The sequence below is a fragment of the Podarcis erhardii genome (genome assembly GCF_964252035.2).
Source record: "Podarcis erhardii genome assembly, chromosome: Z".
Lineage (NCBI taxonomy): Eukaryota > Metazoa > Chordata > Lepidosauria > Squamata > Lacertidae > Podarcis > Podarcis erhardii.
The window spans coordinates 9,982,551-10,003,378 of NC_138504.1; the positions used below are offsets into that span (position 1 = coordinate 9,982,551).

Below are 20,828 nucleotides of genomic sequence, written 5' to 3' on the forward strand. Positions count from 1 at the left end.
GATGGAAAACCCATCTATAAACTGAATGTGGAGCATAACCCAGTTGGAAGCTCTCCCAAACAAGCTTTCTTGAAATGGTCCTAGCACAAAGGTTGTAATTCCACTGCCCTGCTAAAGCTAAGCAGCAGCAGGGCTTATAGACATCATAAATTTAAAGCCCTTTCAAAGCACTTGGCTTTCCCAAGGGAATCCTGGGAGCTATAGTTGGCTAGGAATTGTAACTCTCTTTATTATGAAGTAATAGACCCAAACAGGTAAACTACAGTTATTGGGATTCTTTGGGGGGAGACCATGTTCTTCAAAAGTGTGTTCAGTGTGCCAAGGGCCTTCTGGCGGTTCCCTCGTTGTGAGAAACCAAGTTACAGGGAACCAGGCAGAGGGCCTTCTCGGTAGTGGCACCAGCCCTGTGGAACGCCCTCCCATGAGATGTCAAAGAGAAAAACAACCACCAGACTTTTAGAAGACATCTGAAGGCAGCCCTGTTTAGGGAAGCTTTTAATGTTTAATAGGTTATTGTATTTTAATATTCTGTTGGAAGCTGCCCAGAGTGGCTGGGGAAGCCCAGCCAGAAGGGCGGGGTATAAATTATTATTATTATTATTATTATTATTATTATTATTATTATTATTATTAGATATTATCAAGGCGTTTAGAAACCAAGTCTTATGAGGAACGGTTGAGGGAGCTGGGTATGTTTAGCCTGACATAAAGGAGATATCTGAGTGGAGGGCTGTCACATGGAGGATGAAGCAAGCTTGTTTTCTCTTGCCCCAGAGGCTTCAAGTTACAAGAAAGGAGATTCTGACTAAACATTGGTAAGAACTTTCTGGCAGCAAGAGCTTTTTGATAGGAGAGCAGACTCCCTCAGAAGGTGGTGGACTCTCCTTCCTTGGAGGTTTTTAAATAGAGGTTGGATGGTCATCTGTCATGTATGATCTAGTTGAGATTCCTGCATTGCAGGGTGTTGGACTAGACCAGTGTTCCCCAAACTTGTGTCTCCAGCTGTTGTTGGACTACAACTCCCATCATCCCTAGCTACCAGGACCAGTGGTCAGAGATGATGGGAACTGTAGTTCATAAACAGCTGGAGACCCAAGTTTGGGAAACACTGGACTAGACCCTTCCAACTCCACAAGCCTATGATTCTCTGTTCCTGCCCCCAAAGAGTGTGTTAAATGTGTTTTAAATGTATGATGTGGACACGTCCGTACAGAAGAATACTATACTGAGAACTGAACCTTGCTCTAACAATGGCTGCAGGACAGTATATACCACTGCACCTGGGGGCAGCAGGATCGTTCAGAGATTAGCAAGGCAGAGGACATGGTACACACAGCTCTAATTCCCAGCAGAAAGAAATAGATGAGCAGCTGAAATGAAATGAGTAGAGTGGTTTGGCTGCCACTGCCTGCCACTCAGCCATGCACCCACCCCAGCAACTTCTGCTTAAGGCAATTAGAATTCTCAAGAGGAAAAACAGCTGACTGGGCAGTTCCAAGAAAACAGCTAAATATACAATGGCAGCAGCCTGACCTAATGACTAAACAAGAAGAGAAAGAGAGAGGGAGAGAGAGAGAATGCTGCTCTTTCTGGCAGCATGAAAGGAACACAAACAAGGAACACAAGCTTTGCCGAGACAATAAATCACATACTTGGGATGCACGTTTCTTGGTCCAAACAACAAAATGACTTCCCCAGATTTTGCAAGGCGAAAGTAAAACTTGCAACCTGGAGACTGATTTGAAGATTCGGAAGCCAGTCTTCACCAACTGCTGCCTTCTGGATGTTTTGAACTACAACTCCCACCAGCTCTGCCCAGCACTCTGGGGGCTGATGAGAGTTGTAGCCCAAAACATCTGGAGGGTGCCAGGCTGGGAGATGTTGCTTTGAATTGAGTTGGGGGATCCTTGGCCACTGAGACATTGCTGAGCTGCAACTCCCATCTGGGCTTGGGTCAAAAATTCCCCACCTTGGCTTTAAAAGCACCCACTGAATGGGGAAATATGAAGGTTTGTGACATCTTCCATCTACTTTCCTACCTTGCTATCCAGATGTGAACTGCAATCCCGCCCCCCAAATCTCTACCTTAAATAATTGCATTTTTGTGATCACTTATCTGCAGAAGCAATTTGGCCTTTCTTTTTTGCAAATGGACTGCTTGAACAGATTTAATAAATCTTTTATGTTAAGATGGAAAGGGCAAACATTAAAGGAATGCTATTTCTCTTTCAGCTTATTCTTTTTTTAAAAAATTGTCAGGCTCACTGCAAACTACATGTGTGGACACTGCACGTAAATAAATCATGGAGTCTGTTATCTAAATTAACAGTAAATTTATTTTATAAATGTGTCTTTCCTTATATATTTTGGGGTGAATGTTCTCAAGAACAAAGTTATAAAAGCAAGATGTCTGAGCAAATGCAGCGTAGCAGAAATGATCTGTAAATTGTTTATTCATTGTTGTTTTTTCCATTTAAAATCCCAAGTTTCTTTTAAAGAAAACAACAGAAGAGAAACCCTCATAAAATTTTACTCAACAGAGCCAGAATCTTTCTGGCATCAAAAGAATGCATTGCTTTTTTTAAAAAAAAAGAAAAAAGAAAAAAGAAAAGAAACTAGAGAGAAAAAAGTATTTTATCATATGATTTTCTCTAAAAAGAACTACCCCTTCTCTGACTAAATTACTTAAGTGCTACTCAAGATGCAGTTGTAAGGAACAAATCAAGTTCCTGAGTGATGATATAAGCAATATATGTGGATTCCCTCCCGCCCCCACCCCCCCAGGGCAAAATAACGTGTTGTTATTTTGCAAGCCAAGCAGAAGTCAATGAAGGGCTGATTAAACTTGAACATATATCTTGTGTGTGGCTTTGGTCATAAAGCATGGAGCCAGGGACCAATTTATAGTGAGATTGGCATGGCACTGTTCTACGTTCTCCATGAGAGACAATATGCTTCTGAATACCCGATGCTGGGAATTGCAGGTGGGGAAGAATGCTGTTGTGCCCTGGTCCTCCTTGCAGGGTTCTCAGAGGCATTTGGTTGCCCACTGTTGAGAATAGGATACTAGACTAGATGAGCCATTGGCCTGACCCAGCAAGGTCTTGTTATGTTACTATGAGAAAAGTGCATCTTCAGCCACAACAGGTGGCACCTTGCATGATGCTGCAGATAACCAGTGGGGAGCAGTTGCAGTTTCCAGGGTCTCAGACTGAGTCCTATGTTGGAAAAGTACATTGCATCTGCTTTTCCTCTAGAAGATCCCTCATTCAATCAACAGCATTTCCAAGGAGCAGTAGGGAAGACTTCTGCCTGAAACCCTGCTGCCAGTCCGTGTAGACATAACTAAGGTAGATGGAGCAAACTAAGCTTGTGAGCATGCTGAACAGCAAACAGGCACAGGCAAAACAAGATTAAGATGAAGAACAAGATATCCTTCCTTGGAGATTTTTTAAGCAGAGGCTGGGTGGCCACCTGTCTTGGTTGCTTTAGCTGAGATTCCTGCATTGCAGGGGGTTGGACTAGATGGTCCTTGGGGGTCCCTTCCAACTCTATGATTCTAAGTCCCACCATCTGCAATGGGTTTAATTAATTTTGGTTAAAGACACTAAAAGCTGCAGTACTGAACTCAAATTTACCTGGGAGGAGTAACCTTCATTTAACTCGGGACTTGCTTCTGAGTAAACCTGCAGAGGAGTGTCCTGTGGCTTTGGTTGGATCACACACAGGGTAGTTTTAAGTGACTCATTCCGTTAGGGCAAGGATTTCGTCCCTGTACAATTATGGAACTTCTGCCTCCTCCCTGGGAACTCCCGGAAAGCTCCAGATTTGGGGAGGATGCATTGTACATGCAGGGGGAGGAGAGTTCCAACGCACAAGCATGAATCCTTGTGCTAACAGAACGAGTGCATTGGGTCCCGCCCACAAAGCTATCTTATACTGCTCTCCCTGTGCGTAACGGTTTCTTTTCTGGCTTGTGGAATAAACAGGGTTCTGTGGATTTGATGGGAAATAAAGCTGTCCTCTTCCACCACAAAAAGGATGCCAAATGGTAAAGTGGCTATATCCATAGGACTCTGTGGGAGTCCGAAGAGCCCTATGCTGATCTTTCCCCAGTGACTGTGGTGGGATTGAGACCCTCTGCTGCAATAGGATATGTGCCATTAATAGGCCACATAAAGGGCCTTCTGATTATATAGTTTCTGGATGTGTTGGCAAGGAAAGAGTAAGAACCACTTCCAGCAAACCAAAGGAGCGGAAATGCTACATGGTTTCCTCTCTCTCTCTGTGTGTGTGCGGTTTCCTCTAAGTTGTTTCCGTCTACTGGTCCTAGACATTGTTGGGAAAGGAAAGAAAACACACACACACACACACACACACACACACACACACACACAGTCTTTAAAAGCTGTTAATAACTATGCTTGAAGAGGAAAGCCCTTGTATTCAGGGTTTGACACATGCTAGGACAATTAGTGTGGCCATCTGCAAAGGAAGACCTAAAACTGTGATGTACCATTTATGTCTATGGGGGAAACAAACAAACGCTAAAAAAATAAATAAATCAGGATTGGGCAAACATTTTACCTACTACTGGGTTTGGGAGGGAAGGAGACAATCAACCCCACCACCATGACTTTCTTTGAGCTGCCATTGTGGCTAGAATCCACAGGTGCTCTTGGCCTCCATGAATTTGTCTAATCCTCTAAAGCCATTCAAGTTGGCGGTCATTACGAGCAGCTCTTGTGTATGAGCAAATTCCATAGTTCAGCTCTGTGCTACTTCCTTTTGTCTGTTCTGAATCTTACAACATTGAGCTTCACTGGATGTCTAAAATAAGAACCCCTTACTTCAACTCCATATGAGAAACCTGCCCTCCCTTTTTCTCCAGGATCATTAGGAGGTTTATTTGAATTGTTGCTTTGGGAGCCATTTTCAGGCTACCAGACAATGGTTTAAAACTTTTAGAACACCGATTGGATGGTTGACGGGGGCTTTTGACCAAAGCAATGTAAAGGAGCCATCTAACTTTTGTTTTCTCCTAAAGGTCACTGAGTGGCATAAATCAGCCAGTCGTCTCCTACTGTCCCTCTTGGTAACTCCACAGCTGTCCTCAGTTGGAGTGCTCAGTTGCAGAAGTGCTTGCAGCTCTGTGGCCAAACCTACACTTTGTTTGCAAGGGAGTGCCTGGTTTGATTCCTGACATCTCCACTTTAAAGCAGATCTCAGGTAACATACCTGATAAAGTTTTTGGAAAGCTGAAGGGACCCAGAAGACAGGGCCAGAAAGATGGACTGACATTGACATTAAAATGCTACTTAGGGCCCCTCCATGCAGGCGTTTTATTATGAGTACAAAAGGTTCTTGATGCAACCATGGTGGGTCTATTCTGATAGAATAGCTGTTCTGTGGTGCTTCCCCAAGCTACTGCATTAGCCACATTTACACCATCTTTTAAAGCACTATGATACCACTCCAAACAATCATCATGGCCTGCAAGTGCTACAATTGGAGAGTAGCTTTCACCAAAGACATCATGGACTTTGAAGAAGCACAAATGCAGGATGAAAGGGAGAAACATGCTAAGAGGAAGGCTCTTGGTAAACCCTCACTGTGATCAACTCCTGCCCAAAAACCTACGTCCCCACTGTGGAAGGGCATGTGGATCCAGAATACAGAATATGACAGTCATGTATAGACACACCAACCATGTCAATGGAAGACAACCTTACTTGGCTATGAGTGATCACCAAAGAAGAAAGAAGTAGTTTATTAAGGGTGCTGAGAGTTGTTAGGAGTCCCATATTCCCCTCACAGAGCTACAATTCTCAGAGTTCCTCATGAAGAGGGATTGGTTGTTAGACCACTCTGAGAACTGTAGTCTGTGAAAGGAATGGGGACTGCCTAAAAACTCTCAGCACCCTTAACAAACTACAGTTCCCAGGGTTCCTTGGGGGAAGGCATGACAAGTGGTATCACAGTACTTTAAATGCATGGTGTGAACGTGGCAATTATTGCCGCACAACAAAAGCAGGGCAAAAATAAATCAGAAACATTATTGGTAAACTTCACAGGTGCAAACGGTATTCAAAGCATGATCGTGTATGACTGCCCCAATAGCACCATGAGCAGGAACCATCATGAATGTGCATTGAAAATGGTGTCTGGAGGGGCCACAGTGGTGTTAGTGTAGGCACTCTCTGAGCCACCTCACCCACAGGACTTAACCCTGAGATCAAACGCTTTCCAAAAAAGCAAAGCTGAGACCATATGAGATCAATAGGCAGGAAAAGAGAGGAGTGCAGGGCAGACGAGGCAGCAGTGGAGAGAAGGATGGAGTGGGGAGGGGGAAGGAGACTGAAGGACGTGTTGTTGGGAGAGGAAGGAGGAGGAAGTGGTATTGCACCAGCCCTGAAGAAGTATTTGTTTATTGCAAAGATTTCAGGGATTACAATAAGTCTCTGTGCAGCAAGACATATATTTCTGCCCCTTGTGGTCAAGGCTGGACAGAAGATTTTTGCCCTCCCCAAAACAGTAGTCACAAGTGCAGTATTTAATGTTTCTCTGTGCAAGAGCAAAGGGGCACTCTCACAGACACAAGGGTGCAAGCTAAACCTTCTCTCTGCGCTTGGGGACTACAGTGACTATTAAAAGTAGCCTCTTCTATTTGCATAGCCCCACCCCTTTCATTTGCATAAAATGGATTCCTCTCCATACGCCACCACACTTTAATAGGAAACAAAGCTGTCTTTTCCATTGTGAGCTTGGGAAAGCTTTCTTCAGTCATGGTAAAGAAAAACCACTTTGGAGAGGAAGATGCACAGTATCTGACTTGGGACAGAATAGCCAACTGCAGTTTTTAAAAATAAAAAAGTAAAAGACTCCTGGACAATTAAGTCCAGTCTAAGGCAACCATAGGGTGTGGCGCTCATCTTGCTTCAGGCTGAGGGAGCCGGTGTTTGTCCACAGACAGCTTTCCGGCTCATGTGGGCAGCAGGACTAAACTGCTTCTGGCACAACGGGACACCGTGACGGAAACCAGAGCACACGGAAACGGCATTTACCGTCCCACCACAGTGCTACCTATTGATCTACTTGCACTGGTGTGCTTTTGAACTGCTAGGTTGGCAGGAGCTGGGACAGAGCAATGGGAGCTCACTGCATTGCGTGGATTCGAATTGCTGACTTTCCAATCAGAAAGCCAAAGAGGCTCGGTGGTTTAGACCTCAGTGCCACCTGCATCCTTTAAAAAATACCTGGCTCATGAGTAAAAGCAGGAGATCAGGCAAAAGAACATGCAACTCTGTCTTATGCTGAATCAGACCATTAGTCCATCTAGTTCAGTATTATCTGAATTGAATGACAGCAGCTCTTGGGAATTTCAGATGCAGAATCTTTCCCAGCCTGAACCTGATATGTCAGAGATTGACTTGAGGACCTTCTGCATGCAAGACAGATGCTTTACCACTGAGCCACAGCTCTCTCCTGAGTGAATGAATATATGGGAGGAGCCTAGAGAGGATGCCAAGTCAAAAGGGTGGAGTCTAATGATTCCATCACAGCACAAGGTCAAATGAAACCATTTTCTAAGCCCTCAAAATACTGGATTTATTCAAGAAAGTACTCAACACTGAAGGTCAAAATGCAAAGTGGGTGGAAAATATACCTGGCAGTTGGTAATGGTATCTAGGGGAGGCATGCAAGAAGTTTAAGGCTCAAGGCCACAGCCCAATGCATTTGTCCTTCCAGCCTGCTCCTCCCCCCCATTCTTTTTGCTCTTGGGCGTACATGTTTCTTAAATTTAGCCTTCCAGTAATTGCCTCTGGCGCTCCAATCTGCTCAGGCTTTCTGCACGGCACACAAGCTGCTTTCACACTTCATAATTTAACAAGGCCATGCGATCCATTGCACTCTGCCCATATTTCTCTCCCCCCCCCCCACCGCTGCCCAAACAAAAAGATAGTTTTATTTATTTATTTCTCTGCTCCAGAGAAAGGCTAGTCTCTTAGTTGGCTGCTTTTACACAGCCCCAGAAACACCATAAGCGGGGGAAAGAAAGTCGTTTCAGAAACAAAAAACCAAGAGCTCAAGTCTTTCCTCCCCAGGATCAAAGGACGGGTCTTGCCATGCTAACCGTAAAAGTCTGCCTGCTTCAAACAGGACACTCCTCTATTTGAAGGCACCCTCTAGTTGAAGAACTGTCCAGTCTAAGCTGCTTCTTTCTGCCCAAAGGAGGGTTTGTCCAGTGTTGTTGTGCGGCCAAGCTAATCTGCAATTAATTTTAAATTGCTCACAGTTCATAACAGAAACGGAGAGAAAACAATGCAATGTCAACAGCAGCAACAACACCACACCCTCAAAAGACAATGTTCCAAGTTGTTGTGGGTTTTTTTTAGTCCACTGGCAAGCATCTATCAGGGATAAAAATGCATTCTCATCATGACATGCCTGCTCACTTGATTTGTCTCCCAACTGTAAAGGAGCCTGGAAGGAAAGTCACGAGACCGGGACTAGCAGAGAATGAACAACCAAACAGCCAGGGTGAAAGATCACCTACCAATCAAAGAAGTGGGGAGGAAATGACAATGAAACCAGCAGTGCACACAACAGCTTTGTTGTGGATCAGATGGAAATCAGTTACATGACACCTTGCAGGAAAACACAGTTAACAGTTTACCATGAATGCACAGAATGTTCCTGCTTTGCTCAACAACATTCTAGCCAGCAGGCATAACAAACCATAATCTCTAGCTTGGCATTATGACTGAACTGAGGACTATGGCTTGTTTGGAGTAAAACAAGCCACAATCCCCAGTTCAGACATAATGCTAAGCCAAAGTTTGGTCTTGGCTTACCAATCATGCAAAGCCAATCATGACTTCTGGTTCATAAGGAATGCTAAGCCAAAGGCCATGGTTTGTTGCTCTTGCTGGTGAGAAAGGAGGAGTGCAGCAAGAGTGAGTGCCACATCCACAGGCCACCATTAAATAGGGTTTACCCATGGGCCATTGACTCAATTCAGACTTTACTCCAAATTGTGGTTTGTGATATTTAGAACCCACACCATGGTTTGAATTTACAAACATATAGCAGGCACAAACTCCTGGACCACCGCCTTGCCAATGTTGGGATTCAGGGCACAGCCCTTCAATGGCTGCGCTCGTTCCTCTCTGGTCGGGGACAGAGGGTGGCGCTTGGGGGAGAATTGTCATCGGGCCACTCCTTGGTGTGTGGAGTGCCTCAGGGTGCGATTCTCTCCCCGATGCTTTTTAACATCTTTATGCGCCCCCTCGCCCAGCTTGTCCGGAGTTTTGGGCTGGGTTGCCATCAGTATGCCGATGACACCCAACTCTATCTGTTGATGGATGGCCATCCTGACTCGGCCCCAGACACACTGACCAGATGTCTGGAAGCTGTGGCTGGATGGTTACGTGGGAGCCGGTTGAAGTTAAATCCTTTGAAGACAGAGGTCCTCTGGCTGGGATGGGGCGATATGGGATTGAGGGGGCAACTCCCATCTCTTGCGGGGGTGCAATTAGTGCCAGCACCGTCTGTTAAGAGTTTGGGTGTAATCTTCGATACCTCCCTCTCTATGGAGGCGCAGATTACAGCTATAACAAAGGCAGCATTTTTTATCTCCACCAAGCTAAGCAGTTGGCTCCTTATCTCTCTCGCCCTGACCTAGCCACTGTGATCCACGTGACGGTCACCTCCAGACTGGATTATTGTAACTCGCTCTACGTGGGGCTGCCCTTGAGACTGACCCAGAAACTCCAGCAGGTGCAGAATGCCGCGGCGAGACTCCTTATGGGGTCTTCGCTGCGAGATCGCATTCACCTGGTACTATACCAGCTGCACTGGCTCCCGGTGGAGTACAGGATCAGATTTAAGGTGCTGGTTTTAACCTTTAAAGCCCTATATGGCCTAGGACCCTCGTACCTACGGGACCGCCTCTCCTGGTATGTCCCACAGAGGAACTTACGGTCTGCAAATAAAAACATCTTGAAGATCCCAGGCCACAGAGAGGTTAGGCTGGCCTCAACTAGAGCCAGGGCCTTTTCGGCCGCGGCTCCAATCTGGTGGAATGCTCTGTCACAAGAGACCAGGGACTTGACATCTTTCCGCAGGGCCTGCAAGACAGAGCTGTTCCGCCAGGCCTTTGGTCAGGGCACAGCCTGACCCCCCTCCTCTGGCAATCTGCACAGAATTTTGCTTATTGGTTGCCATAAATTTGATTTTAATTAATTTTTTATAATGAAATGTTTTTAGAATCGTTGGATTATTTTGATTGTTGTTAGCCGCCCTGAGCCCAGCTTCGGCTGGGGAGGGCGGGATATAAATAAAATTTATTATTATTATTATTATTATTATTATTATTATTATTATTATTAAACCATGGTTTTGATGTATCTGTTTAATTATTATTTTTCCTCGGCTCAGAGCTCACCTTCATAAGTTCACTCCTGTCCCCAAGGTGCAGCAGCTCATGATGCACAGCAGTGGTGTGTCTGTGAATTCAGAAAGATAAGCAAACCACCCCTAGCACAAATGGTGGCTTTAAAACCAGCTTTGAAACATGGTTTCAGATCTGGACTAAGGAAGCCCTCATGAACTATGGTTTGTAAGCAGGTTGGCTTGCCAGACCAAGGTTTGGTGTAATGTCTGAGTATAGCCATTATGTCCAGGATTTCAGTTTTGTCAATATGCCATGAAATATATTGAGTTTTGTTCATTACCTTATAGACTTGCCCGTACGTCCCATTTCCAACAACTTGTACTAGTTCAAATATCCCTGCTGGATCCTGAAAAAAATAACAATCAAGAAACACGTTGATTAATTTTACTTAAAGAACCAAGCTATTTTCTCCTATATGATTCCATCTCTTGGATTATGAAGAATTAGGGGTACAACTTATTTGGAAGGTCTCCTGCACAAGATTATTTGAAATGAATGGGACCTGCACCATAGCCAGTTGGGCACATATGCACACACGGTAGATGTGTTCTATTGCAGTCCTATTCTGGTGCCATCCAGATGCTTGCATGGCCCATGGTCAGGGGTGATGGGAGTTGTAGTCCAGCAACATCTGGAGGGTGACAGGTTGGGGAAGCCTGCCTTTTTCAAATTCATTGGGGTGAAGGAAGCATTTCCTCCAAAGAGTTAATGACGTAGCTATGTTAAAAGCCATGTGGGCCAAAGCAGGTCCTGGAATGTGGAAATGCCAGTGTAAGGGAGCCACAGCTATTCTTGTAAAGCATGGAGAGAACAGAAAATTAAACTGTGCTCAACCTCACCCAAGCCAAAGGCAGGCAACCCAGTTTTCTAAAAACAAAAAGTTTGGAAGGAAGATCATGGGGAAGCCTGTCCAAAATCACAGAGGAGCCAGTGCCAAATTGTTGCAGTACAAATACTGTACTCTGGGGTTTCAAAGGGCAGTGCCTAAAAACTTGACCAGCAAATGTTGCTTCATTTGAGACTGCAAAAGAGGATTGTTTAAATTAAGGCTACCAGATCTTTTTCAATGAGTCTGGGGACGCTTTTCAACTTCAATGGATTTTGTATGGGGACTGATTTGTAAATCCGGGGACTGTCCCCGGGAAACGGGGACGTCTGGTAACCTTAGTTTAAATATCACCTCCTGAATTTAGAAGTTGGATCTACCTGCTGCTTCTGTCAAGGTCACCAGCTTGAAAGTAAAAGAAAACTATCCAAAAACAGTTTGGGTACTTGAATGCTTACATTTCAGCAAGACAGCAAAGCCAAAAGGACAATCTTGATAACTAAAAATGTGCTTTTGTCCTGATGTGGTTGATTTCCAGCTATTATCTTGCAAAGTCTAAACAATGGGTAGGTAAACTAAGGCTGGATCAGGCCCAATTGCCTTCTGCATCCGACCCACGGACGGTCCAGGAATTGCCGCATGGATCACTAGCGCGCACATTCTTTCCCTCTCCCTCCCATGGCGGCGGCGGCAGCAGCAGCACCTCCTCCCTCCCTCCTCCTGGCTTCTCCCCACCCTGCCTAGAGGAGGAAGGGGGCTGGGCTTTGTTGGTGCCAGCAGCAGCAGTGCTCGAGTGACCGCCATTTTAAGCAGCCCCTCTCCAGAGCACTTTCGCGCACCGCTCATCATCTTCCCGCCACCAGCTCCTGCCACTTGCAAGACACAGGTAAGCAGCCACCTGGACTCGTGGTGCTCTTGCATCATTTCCCCCCCAAAAATATTGTCTGGCCTCCCACAAGGTCTGAGGGACAGTGGACTGGCCCCTTGCTGAAAAAGTTTGCTGACCCCTGGTCTACACTAATGTGCAAGAAACCCTTGACGTTCCATTGTTCATTTTATATACAAGAAAGTTTACCAGTAAAAGAGTTTTGGAACAGCAATAACCTTCAAGTCAGAGAGAAAATACTTAGCTGTTTTATCCTAAAAAATAAGAGCATCCTGATTACATCTAATTATTTAACTTGACAGATTATTTGGGAGGTGCAGGGTACTCTTTACAAAAGAGAAAGTGGGTTGTTTCCCCTTTTAATATTGTTGAGTTTATTTGCATTTTATTGTAAGCCCCCTAAGATCCGATGGACAGATTGGACAATCCAAAAACAAACAAGTTAATAATAGGATTTTATTTATTTATTTTTAAAATCAATTTCTCATGCTTTCAAGCATAAAGAAAACAAAACCAAAACTGCAAAGTCTTGGCTTCCACCTGGTTTAAATATAAAGGAAACACAGTATGCTCTGGTTTCCTGCACAGATTTCTGTCTTACAGTTTTACAGAGGAGCATGAATATGGCAAGTTAGCTTTCGTGGCATCCAGGTCAGCTGCCTTGCTCCAGCCTTTTGGACCCCTCATCCAATGATGAAGACGAAGCAAGAAGAGCAGCATATGGTACAGTGCATTACAGTAATTAACCTCAAAGTGATTAATGTTTGGGTCAGGATTTTGGCATCTGCCAAAGGAAATGTAGCAAACTTGGCAGTAGCTGGATAGCAAGGGGCCATACAGACCCTGGAATACCAAATGCTGTTGGAGAGGAAGCTCTATATCAAAGACACGTCCAGCTCTGAGACAATTAGGAACTTGGCCTGGTTGGAAGGCTAAGCTGTAATAGACCACAGAGTGCTCCAATCAGAACAAGGACAGATCCAAGGACTAAAGTCAGAGCCCAGCATAAGGTGTCTGCCGTCTGTAACACAAGGGCCAACGGATGGCAAAAAGTCATCTCCATTTTCAAGCAGGCTTGTGCGCAGTGACTTGCTTATGATGAGTGAGAGCTGGCCTCTTTGCAAACAGGAGATGGAATTCCTGTGTACTGTGAGAACTTCGGTTCCTTTCTTAGTGAAGGAACTATGTCCAAGTGGTAGAACATAAACTGAAGGCCCAAATTAGGATGGGTCCTTCCATGATGGGTAAAAGGACACCCCTTCCATACTGAAGCTGATTAGACCATGAGTAAGCAAACTAAGGCCCGGGGGCCAGATCTGGCCCAATCGCCGGGCCGTGGATGGTCTGGAAATCAGCATGTTTTTACATGAGTAGAATGTGTCCTTTTATTTAAAATGCACCTCTGGGTTATTTGTGGGGCATAGGAATTTATTCACGCCCCCCCCCAAAAAATATATAGTCTGCACCTCCAAGGTCTGAGGGACAGTGGACCGTCCCCCTGCTGAAAAAGTTTGCTGACCCCTGATTTAGACTGACAGTTCAATCTTACTTCAGCGCTGGAAATAGGACAGCATCTTTCACCTGAGTGCAGAAGGATCACTTACCTCCAATACCTTGCTCCTTCTCACGTTGCTCCACCTTGTGCCTGCTCAGACAAATTCTGCCAGCATCTGTCACATGGACAGACCAGTGTGTGCTTGCCTGCTATGTTGGCCAGGAACCTTTCCCAACACTGTCTTGACTACCCAAGACAGCTAGATAGCCTAGGTCAGCAAAAATGAAGCATCGCCATTGTCAGGTGCTGGCACAGGAGGATGGGAATGGTTCAAGAGAATGGCACTCAAGCATCCATCCACTAGCTGCTATTTACACTTAAAATCCACCTTTTCTCCAAGAAGCTCAAATTGGCATCCATGATTCTCTCCTTCTGCATATTATCCTCACAACAACCTTGTTTCAGAGACCTTGTTCCCCAGAGACCCACAAAACACATTATGCCAATCCGTGTTCCTGTATGCACCACAACTTATAATAGTACACATCTATAAAACACACACTTATTAAATGATCCACAAATTAGTCTAAGCCATGGGAAGTGGTCTTCAGTTTCCTGGAGAATTTGTAAACCAAATGAAGCTTCGCCATTCTCCTGCAAAGTTATCTTTGTACTTTGATGCACTTGCCATTCTTAATTTGTGAGTCAATTTAGCAGTGAGGGCAATATGCCATACTCTATTGCATCAAGCATTTAAGTTTACACCTTTTAAGTCCTTCCAAAATGTGGGTATAACCATACATGCAACAGTTAAGAGAAATCCAATTAGTAGCACACCCACCAAGTCCTGATTCTTGTTTAATTACAGATTCAGTAATGCAAGTTCTGAGGTCTTTGTGACATGCTGATGTGTAATTGTACTTATCTCATGAAACACTCACTCCCCAAAATTGGCCACCTTCAGGCACGTCCACCACAAGTACCTATAGCTGCCTCTCCCCACACCCTCACCAGCACATTGGTGAAATATGCTCATGCATAGCTGAAAGTTTAACTGGGGAGCAGGGGCAAAGTCCTGCAGAACAGAGGAGTGTGTGCCCTCCTAAGCTAGCCTCCTTCCCTCCAGATGCTGTGGATGATACAGATGAAGTGGAAAATTCTTCATAAAGGCAAGCAAAGAAACATAATTAGAGTTCCAGGATACATTTCCAGCAATGCAAACACATTCAAGGATGCTGCAAAGCAAAACTGGGGATGTGCCTGGCCTGGGGAGAAATGGAGAGTCCTGAGGACCAGATAGAGAGGCCTGGGACCTGAGGTTCCTTATGCCTGCCCTAGTTAAGCATCCTTAAGATTGCAGTCATGCCGTGCACACCTATATGGGTCTTTTCAGAAGTAAGCCCTATTGGGTTAATGGGACTTCTCAGCAAGCATATGACTAAAGAACTGATGTCATTAGTTTTGCAGCAAACTCTAGCTGGACTGAAGCCACCTAGAAGAGACGGGTGGAAATACTGTGCAAAAAGCGAAACAGCAGTGGAATCAAACTTGGACAGATTGTGCAAAAAAAAGCTTCAAGGGGATCAGCTGCAAACATACAGATTGCAAGGACAGGTGCTGGAAAAACGACCTGCAAAATTAATCCTATTTCACAGAAACCTCCAGCGATCTCCTCCAGAAGAAATTAACAAGAGTGATAAATTATATAGCCAGAAATCAAGGAATTGGACTCTGGAGGTTATAAATATATACATAAGGTAAAGGTACCCCTGACCGTTAGGTCATCCACGACTCTGGGGTTGCACACTCATCTCGCTCTGTAGGCCAAGGGAGCCAGTGTTTGTCTGCAGACAGCTTCCGGGTCATTTGGCCAGAATAACTAAGCCGCTTCTGGTGAACCAGAGCAGTGCACGGAAACGCCGTTTACCTTCCCGCCAGAGCCGTACCTATTTATCTACTTGCACTTTGACGTGCTTTCAAACTGCTAGGTTGGCAGGAGCACGGACCGAGCAACGGGAGCTCACCCCATTGCGGGGATTCGAACCACCGACCTTCTGATCGGCAAGCCCTCAGCTTTGTGGTTTAGACCACAGCACCACACGCCATATGTATATACATACATACACACACACACATCTCTAACAAAATTTAACTGAAGTGATGGACTTTGTACTAGATGTACCAGATGTTTCTTCCTGGCTGGAAAAGTCTGCAAGATGTGTGTTGGAATCTTTTTATTTAACATGATGAACAAAACACAGCAAGAGTTATGGTGGTTCCACATTGCAGGGTGCATTCATATGACCAGTTTTTTTCTTTTCACCCATGGGGTGATGCTTATTGGAATCCCTTTATGACGGAAACCCCTTGCCCATCCCAGTCCTGGGAACGACTTGATATGCATTCAAATCACAGGACTAAGCAGAACTTCAGCCAGGTTTTCTTTTTATATATATGTAAAAAAAAACACAAAACAAAACTCTGCAAACTCATGTTTGCCGATGATAAGGAGGGAAAGCAAACCTCTCTTACAAACCCAACGGTTCCCTGGCCACCACCCTTCTCAGTGCTTTTGGCCAGGGATTGGTTGAATAAATAAAGGGAAGGACTAAACTTTGGGTGGACCCCATCTAGAAACTGCTCTGGAGCTGCAGAGCAACTGAAGTCTGTTTTCTAGTGTGTTTTTTTAAAACAAATACAAAGTCGCTATTCTCCTGCCAAAAGATCAGGGGTGGGGAGGGCCGATGAGCTCTTCAAACATACTGGCAAGGCTCACCTTCAATATAACAGGACCCCTGAATATCTTTCAAAAGCACAGCAGTTTGGGGGAGATTGGTTGCCCAACTACGATGTTGCTGTCACCCTTGGCTCCTGGCTTGGTGTGTTTAATGGGAGTTGTAGTTCAGGCTCATCTGGAGGGCCAGAGATTTTCCCCTCACACAACTGAAGAGCAGGAACCTATCCTGTGTTACTCATTCTCAGAGGACACCTATTGAGATTATTAACACAACTAGCTTAAGCCTTTTTTGCACTTGTCATACGAGGCCCTTCTCTATGTCCTGCATCCCCAAGAGGTCTGGAGGGTGGCAACACGAGAACAGACCTTTTCTGTGGTGGCTCCCCATCTGTGAATGCTCTCCCCAGAGAGGCTTTATATGTTTTTTTAGGCACCAGGCAAAAAACATTCCTCTTCACCCAGGCCTTTGGCCATGAAATAATCTATGGCCTGTTAAAGGTGGTGGCAAGGCTGCTATTGTGATTATTTTCTTATTATGCTGTCTAGTGTTATGCTGTTATGTTATGTTATATCTTATTATGCTGTCTAGTGTTATGCTTTGCATTCTGTTTTTTTATTTTTATTATGGTCCACAAAATATGTTTTCAATGTTGTACACTGCCCTGGGATCTTCTGATATAGGGTGGTATGTAAATCGAATAAACAATAAATAATAATAGCATAATTTTGAATGGTCTACATGGTGTGGAACTTAGCTGGAGGCAGCCCAAAGCCTTTAAAGACATACACACCAAAATGTGTTGGCTAAGTCTGCTTAACTTTGAGAGTTCAAAGCTTCAGAGAAGAGGTGGTGAAAGGCGTGCCTGCAAGCAGTGCTGGTGGTGGGGCTTAGGCAAAAAGTGAGTGGCGCTAGAGGCAAAAGTAGGAGGAGCAACAGTTGTGCCTCTTGCCTTTGTACAGTAGGTGGCAATCCAGCCACGCATACACCAAACATCTCCATCCGCCAACCTGGCAAACTACTGGTATCGTCCCAGGACATATTCCAGTTGAGCAAAAACAATTGGGGGAGGGCATGGTGCATGGCAGTGAGGGCCATGGCCTGGATATTGGGTGTGGCCTCTGGAGCACCCCAAGAGCTGGAGAAGGAGTCCTGGGGTGCACAATCGGAAGCGTCTGTTATGTATTACCAGCAAGTCACTACTTCTCAACCTCAGTCCCACCCCCACCATCATCTGTGACAAGAGGATAAAAGTTTTGGACTAATTTATAAGATACTGTACTTGAAAGCATTAGAAAAGCAACACCTGCATGAGCTGCTTTGACCATATGAATTCTAGAATCTATGGCTGAAAGCTTTTTAAAATATAATTAAATATATTTGCATTGAGCCATGATGAGAACTGGAATGTACCAGATTCATGTCTGACCCCAGCTATTAGTACTGTACATCAGATGGGATATGGCATGCTAATGTTGCCTCAGCCCCCTGAATCTGCAGAATGGGCTCAAGAAGGAAGCAAGGTTGGGCAATTGCTTGGGTTCCCAAAACTGGTCAAGAGCCCAGTGGCATGTACCAGCACTCTAACTGCACCCAAGAAAATCAATGTGTTGGATTTCCCAGTCTACACACTGCACCTGCTCCAGTTGCCTATTGGGATAACCACACAGGCTACATTTCAGGGCTACTGTACAGATCACTGAGATAATGTTTGTGTGAAAGGGCAAAAAATTATCATAGCTCGTTTTGCCTCTTCTGAGTTTATAACAGGCGCTTTATCCAAGTTTCATCTCCCTACTCCATCCCAGATACAACAGGGAAAATAATCACAAACATAGAGCCCTACCTTTCAGGGCTGTTGTGAAGTTTTTAAGAAAAAGCATTTAAAACATGCAGTCAACTTAACTGCAGATGCCTCCGCACAGGTCCCCCCAGCGCCTCTCAGAGCATGCACAGCTCATTTGCAATAAGGTGGCAGGAAGATGGCTTCCTTAAACCAGGTCACACCATAAGCCCATCAAACTTAGTATTGTCTACTCTGACTGGCAGCTGCTTGCCAGGGTGTAAGGAGGTTCAGGTTGTCAGAGTACAGGGTTCAGTCTCCTGGACCTTTTAACTGGAGATGCAAGTGATTGGACCCTGAGCAAGAATCCTTGCTTTCCAAGGCTGAGGTGAGGGGCTGAATTCATACCGAGAGAAACTCAATCATGTCTTAGCTCAAATCCCACTGATTTCAATATAAACTAGGTACAACTTGGAGCCTGAGGTAATCTTTGCGCTTTCCCTCTGTGCCGGTTTCTGTGTGGGTCCCTCCACAAATTGCTAGGAGAATCCTGACAAGGAAATGGGTCTTCTCAGTAGTCCCCCCCACCCCCGTCAATGAAGGCTTGTGATACCAATGTCAAAATCTTTCTAGCAGCAGGCAAAGACATTCTGGTTCTCCCAGGCCTTTGTATATAAATTTCATTGCTGTGCTGAACTAGTCTATGTTGAGGGGTAGGTTATGGAGGCATTGTTTTCATTGTTTTATTACTTTAATACATATATACCGGTATAATAAAATAAAAAAATTCCTTCCAGTAGCACCTTAAAGACCAACTGAGTTAGTTCTAGGTATGAGCTTTCGTGTGCATGCACACTTCTTCAGATATCTGAAGAAGTGTGCATGCACACTAAAGCTCATACCTAGAACTAACTCAGTTGGTCTTTAAGGTGCTACTGGAAGGAATTTTTTTATTTTGTTTTGACCATGGCAGACCAACACGGCTACCTATCTGTTACCGGTATAATGTACAACTTATTTCATTTTGTAGACTGCTTTGAGAATTTAATGTAATGCAACTGATAAGCTGAATAAATAACAACAACTTGCAACAGGTTGCAATCCTGAAACCATTCACCAGTGAGTCAGCTCCACTGAACTCAGCAGGTATTACTTCTGAGTAGACTTATATATAGGCATATGCTGTTAATATCCAGTCCAATGCATGCAAAGCTCTTCAAGCCCTAATAATAATAATAATAATAATAATAATAATAATACCCAATTTATTTTTATTTTATTCAGCCAGAACTCACAATAACTCAGTTGGAGCACCTTTCATGTGGGCGCCATTACCATTCTAAGAGACTTTCTAAGAGAAAAATAGAACTGATAATACCGGCAAACTGGATTGAGACTAAGTTAGTTACACGTAGTTCTCGCTGAGGTCTTAAGTCATGGCTAACTTGTTTGTTTCAACTTAGCCTGCATCCAACGCCATGCCGCCAACTAAGAGACCCAAAGCATGCTTTGTAAGAGCTGAGCTGCCAGATTACACCAAGAGGTCCTTGCAAGACCACTTCTCCCTGAAGAGCAAAAGTGACATCTGGGAAGTGACATCTTTTTGCTGCCGCCAGCCCCCTCTGGAGGCTTATGAAGGAGCCAGCTGTAAGCCCTCTAAGAACACAGAAATCTCAGACCGTTGGGTCCATCTAGTTCATTAGTGGCCGCACTGACAGGCAGCGGGCTCTTAAGGGTTTCAGGCAAGGGGTCTGTCCAAGCCCCTACCTAGAGATGCCATGCGGGGTAGGCACCCAGGACTTTCCGCATGCAAGGTCTGCCGCTGAGCTGTGCCATGTATCTCCCCATGGCTCCCACGTTCCAGCTCGTCTCTCCCTTCCCAGCCAGGACATAGGCACTTACCCTGAGCGCAGACAGGTCGATGCTGTCCAGGCTCCTCGCCGTGTAGTCGCTGGCCATGACTTCTTAACGATGCGGTAGCGGCGGGTCTCTGCGCTGCGCTTGCCAAGCGCTCCTGGGGCACGGAGAGCCGTTGGGGACGCAGCTGCAGTTGCTAAGAAAAAGAGAGGGTTGTAGAGGAAGTCCCCGGGCACGGGATGCTTGCTGGGGTTGAGGACTTGATCGGCTCTCAATCTCCTCCGCCTCTTCTTCTTCTTGTTCTTCTTCCTTCTTCCTTCTTTCTTCTTTCTTCTTCTTCTATTTATTTCTCTCCTCCGCCGCCGCTGCTGCTGCTGCTGCTGCTGCTGCTGCTTCTTCTTCTTCTTCTTCTTCTTCTTCTTCTTCTTCTTCTTCTTCTTCTTCTTCTTCTTCTTCTTCTTCTTCTTTTTATTTATTTCTCTCCTTCCCTTGCCAGTCTAACGGTCCCGGTGGCTCAGCCCTTGCCAGGCAGCCTGTCCATACTAGCCGTTCGTCTCTTGGTGACAAACACAGGAAACCTGACATGCAAATCCGAGGGGGAAAAGCGAGAATGGAAAGGAAAGGGGGGTGAGAGAGAGAAAGGTCCTTCTCTTCCCCCGCCCCCCGCAGTCAGAGGGCGAGGAAACAGCCCCACAGCCTCCAGCCTTTGAAGACAAACAACTTTTGCACGGGCATATTCTCGGGAAAGTTTGCAAGGAAGTGACGTGCCGCGGAGGATGGGCTCAGCCGG

General features: G+C 45.2%; 1 protein-coding gene across 2 annotated transcripts in view; it reads right to left on the minus strand.

Annotated features, from left to right (window-relative positions):
• NRK (Nik related kinase) overlaps positions 1-20,361 on the minus strand; it is a 122,483-nt gene extending 102,122 nt beyond the window's left edge. For both annotated transcript variants that reach the window (XM_081847891.1, XM_081847890.1), the window contains exons 1-2: positions 20,084-20,361; positions 10,737-10,802 (exon numbers count right to left, since the gene is read on the minus strand). In XM_081847891.1, the coding sequence (XP_081704017.1) occupies positions 10,737-10,802; positions 20,084-20,140 (123 nt within the window). In that variant the 5' untranslated portion in view covers positions 20,141-20,361. The remainder of the gene's footprint in view (positions 1-10,736; positions 10,803-20,083) is intronic.
• Positions 20,362-20,828: the final 467 nt, after the last annotated feature.